Here is a 4314-nt window from a genome sequence, read left to right as displayed (position 1 = left end):
TATTTTCCTCAATAATTCATAATATTTCCAACAATATTGGTTGAGTGGAAATAAACGAAACTCACTTTATTGCCGGTATTTCTACTTGGAAAACAGATTTTTCCAATTACACATGAAGGATTATTGCTTGCCCTGGAGTTGGCAGTAGAACTATTAATACAAGACTCATGAAGCAAAAGGCTTTTGATTGTTGCAGTCCAGGTTGTTCCCGTAGCTGAGTCCCATGATGTCACAATACTTCTTATAGAACCCGATCCTATTTTCCACGCTATCATCACGACCATGCCCGCATTCGATCCCACCGTTGATTATGTTGGTGATGACACCGTAGCCTGGGACCCGATTGGCTGACCTGTCCTCAGCGGATGGGGTCCATCTACCTATGATGACATCGTGGCTTGATGGTTTGTTGGCCTGTGGGGTCATCCAAAACCAAATGGCTGTCTTGAATGATATTACTGGGTCGATGGCTATCAGATCCGGATTGTTTATCAGGTCCGCCCCAATTGCTTTACCCGCTAAAGCATAGTTGTAGTTGCTGATCAAGTAAAGTTTTGTTAGAATTTATATTAAATAAGTAAAGAATTTTTTTTTATTAGTTTCAATTTTTGAAATAAATCGTGATTTAAAATAGTACCAGTTTAAACTATGTGCCCATCATTTACTTCCCATTTTAATTAAATATTTCACTTGTTGGGTCTTATCTATTAAGGTAGAACTTGAGCTCACAAGTAAGAAGAAGTGTTATAATATAAATTAAATGATTAAAAAAATCTCTTCCTATCAACAAGCTTAACAACTAATAATAATTTTCACTGTTACGTCAAGTACATGAAAATATGTTTAGCATTTCTCATCAAGATTTGATAGTGAAAAAGTATGTTAAACTAATGCACACACATCTATAATAGGTGAGTTCCGTTGCATTGCATGTTAACTATTTCCAACCAATCCAATTTCGTCAAATTTTATGCTAATGAAGTCTTGCATTTAAATGGAGACCTCGTGATCATTTCAAGTGGTAGCTTAATCGGTTGAGAACTACGGCTCATGAAATGAAGGTCATTAGTTTGAATAACTCTATTTCCCCAATTTTCCTCTCATTGTGTGACCATGTTAAAATTTTTTTTTAAAAAAATGGAGACCTTGTGGGAAAATCCCCGATAGTCTCACGATTCTTTTTGTCATTCAATATATGTATATAGAGAAAGTCTATATAGGATACTCTTATCCCACCACCATCTCACTACGTTAACTTGCTTTGTCAATGGAACATTGCATTCCTTATTTATATATTATATCTGACAATTTTTGACATTACATGTACACTCAACATGAAATTAGCGGATTTGAATTGATGTGTTTGACTTCTTTAATTAAATGAGTTGTATTAGAGTTGACCTATATATAGTCTTATATATACCAATGTCTCAACATAATCAAATTGAGTCTGATACGTGAATAAGAATTGCACCCTAACATATAGAGGCACTTAATGAAAGCATCTAGAACAATTGCATGTAAACTAAATGGCTATATATATTTCATTTGAAATGAGTATGAGTTGTTAGTTATTGCAAATATATATATATATAGGCATAGTATTCGCAAGAGACGTACTGCGTGAGTTGGATGGGTCCTCGGCCATAATATAGTTTGCCGGGAGGGCATGGGGCTTTGGCTACGTCACAATAGGCTTTCATTTCTTTCTCCCTTATAAAGCAATATCCCCATGCATATGGACCATCTTCTGCTTCTGGCCACCCTCCTACACAAAATTAGATTCTAGTATTAACTAATCAATCATTGAGAATGAACAATAATGCTTTATGGTTCTCAATTATTATTATTAGTTTTTTTTATAATCGGGATATATGAGACTTCGTCCCAATTTAATCCTTAGGATACCGTACAAAGTATCCTCTCTACACGGGTCAGATAAAGTTTGAACTTTTGCCCGTGAGCATGACTCTAAATAATTATTTGAGGCTTGATATATCCGGATTTGTGTAGTATAGACCAGACCTAAGACCTAGTCAAATAAAAGGCCCACAATTACCAAGGCATGAGAAAAACGCAAATAATTTTTGGTTTTATAGGTGAGGAGCCGTCAAGTCCGTACGTGACAATTTTTGGACCGAGAAATGTTACATTTACCAAATTTTCTTTTTAAAAGTTGGTTCCTAAATAATGGGTCATCAAGCCATAAGATATTGACACATTTTCTAAAATAATAGTGTTAGTTCAGGTTTTGGCTCATTCGGTTTACATGTATGGAGTTGAAAATGAGTATTTTAGGAAGCAAGTTCTAGAGCATGTCCGGACCACCAGAAGCCGGGTCCGGACACAAAAACCAGAAACAATGTTTTGAAGGAGGGGTCCGGACCGCCAGAAGCAGGGTTCGGACCCCATTTCCAGAAAGCTCATTTTATGAGGCCTGTCCGGACCTCAGATTTGCCCTGTCCGGATATGGCTGCTTTATTTTGTTTTATTTTCTATTTAAACACAATTTTACTACATTGATACGTACGTATTTTGGAGAGCAAAATTAGAGAGCTTAGAGAGAGATATTGTTCTAGCTTATTTGAGAAGGGATTAAATACGTGAAGCCAATCGGAGTTCCGGTGAAAGGAAATCTTATAGAAGAATTGTGCCAGATGTTCTGGAAAGGGCTACTGCGGTAGAAGTCAAGTGGGTCGCTTGTCGTGTACAAGGAAGAGTAAATTGCAAAGGTTTTGTAATTCTTCTTGTATTCCTTATTCTTCTTATAGTGGATTGATTTCCTGGGTTTGGCTGCCCCGGAGAGGTTTTACATTTAGAGAGTTCTCTAAATGGTTTCCTCTTCGTAACCAAATATCTGTGTTCTTGATTTTCATTACATATCTGTATTTGGTTGATTATTGATTGTTAGGTTAGATCTTATTCCGCTTAATATTTGTGAATCACTTAGACATTTGAATAGGTGTCGTTTGGAGTCGTTTTTAGAATTTTCAAATAGATCTCATAAGATAGTAACACATTACTAGAGAACCAACTTTTGGAGAGAAATTTTGATAAGTGTAGCATTTTTTCTATTGGACCTAATAGGGCCTTAGACACGATGCTTTATACTTCTGAAGTATTGTTCATATTATACACTTAAACCAATCAAATTACTAACCAGTAGTCTCATGAGAGGTTTGAGCCAAGAAAGCTGCAAGCTCCCGCTTACGGGTGCTAACATCACCCGTCGTGCCGAAGCCACCGAAAGATTGGGCAGCAGTGATGAAAGCATCGTAGGTGTAGAACCCTCTGCTAGAACAGCGACCATCATTGCGATGTTTAAGCAATTGGTTGAAGAGAGAGAGGCCGAGGAGGCTGCCGACACCCCCGCCGGCCGGTGTTGGGGTTGGTTTGGAAGGTCCGCTGGCCGGTGGTGGGGTTGGTTTGGAAGGTGTGGTTGATGGCCTACACTGGCTCTGGCAACCAGCACCACAGTAATCAGGTTTGGTGCCACACCACCCATGTTGGCTACAACATAGCCCGTTTGGACAAAGGCCATTCCTAGCTTGTCTTCCACATTGTTCTGCCGAGGTTCCTAGCAAGAAAGCTAAGGACAAGACAATCAAAGTGTGTGAGTTCATTTCCGCGTGAGAGCATGCATGTGATGGGAGTTTTTTGGGTTAATAGATGAGACTCAAATGTAAATGTATAGGGTGTTGCTCTTGTCCTTTTCGATTTTTCTTTAGTAAAGTTCTAAAGATTCACATGGGCTGCCTGACTTCTCCAAAGGACTACATTTGACTGTATGTCCTGTTTTGTGGACGACAGCTGGAAAGATATGCAAAAGATATGGCATTTACTATATGATATTGACCAATTTACTCGTTATTTTTCACAACAGATAAGCCGGGTTTGAATAAGAGTACGTTTTTGTTTGTGATTTTAAAATGTGTGGTTTAAAAATAATTTTTGTAAAATATACGATTTGAAAATGTGATTTTTAAAAATATAGTTAATCGTTTGATAAAATTGTGGTTTGACCTTTAAAATTGTGCATTTTCAAAAAAAAAAAATCCTTCTCTTATCAACGATTTGAAAATGCAGATTTTTTACTTTTTCAAATCGTAATTTTTTAAAAAAACAATCTTAAACAATTTATTTTTTGCGATTTAGTTTAAAATTCCACTTTTTATCTACAAAATCTCAGTCTCAAACACTTCCTAAGTCCAATTAAAAATGCAACACACCCTTCCATTCTCACTTGTATACTTTTAAAGTTATATTTTTTAATGTAGAATTGAAAATTACCATTAGATTTTAGGGTGTTTGTAA

The 4314-nt window shown here is 36.7% G+C and overlaps 1 protein-coding gene across 1 annotated transcript; it reads right to left on the bottom strand.

The window, feature by feature from the left end:
• Positions 1-6: 6 nt before the first annotated feature.
• LOC132190811 (endochitinase-like) lies at positions 7-3711 on the bottom strand. Its single transcript, XM_059605852.1, has 3 exons — positions 3161-3711; positions 1621-1768; positions 7-538 (listed from the first exon to the last, which is right to left on the bottom strand). Exons 1-3 carry the CDS (start codon positions 3621-3623, stop codon positions 166-168), a joined length of 984 nt encoding a protein of 327 aa, XP_059461835.1. The 5' UTR covers positions 3624-3711; the 3' UTR covers positions 7-165.
• Between the last annotated feature and the right edge of the window lie 603 nt (positions 3712-4314).

The sequence above is a fragment of the Corylus avellana genome, chromosome ca1 (assembly GCF_901000735.1).
Source record: "Corylus avellana chromosome ca1, CavTom2PMs-1.0".
In the NCBI taxonomy this organism is placed as follows: Eukaryota; Viridiplantae; Streptophyta; class Magnoliopsida; order Fagales; family Betulaceae; genus Corylus; species Corylus avellana.
Note: the sequence above shows the minus strand (reverse complement) of the source record. Positions and strands in the feature narration are given on the sequence as shown.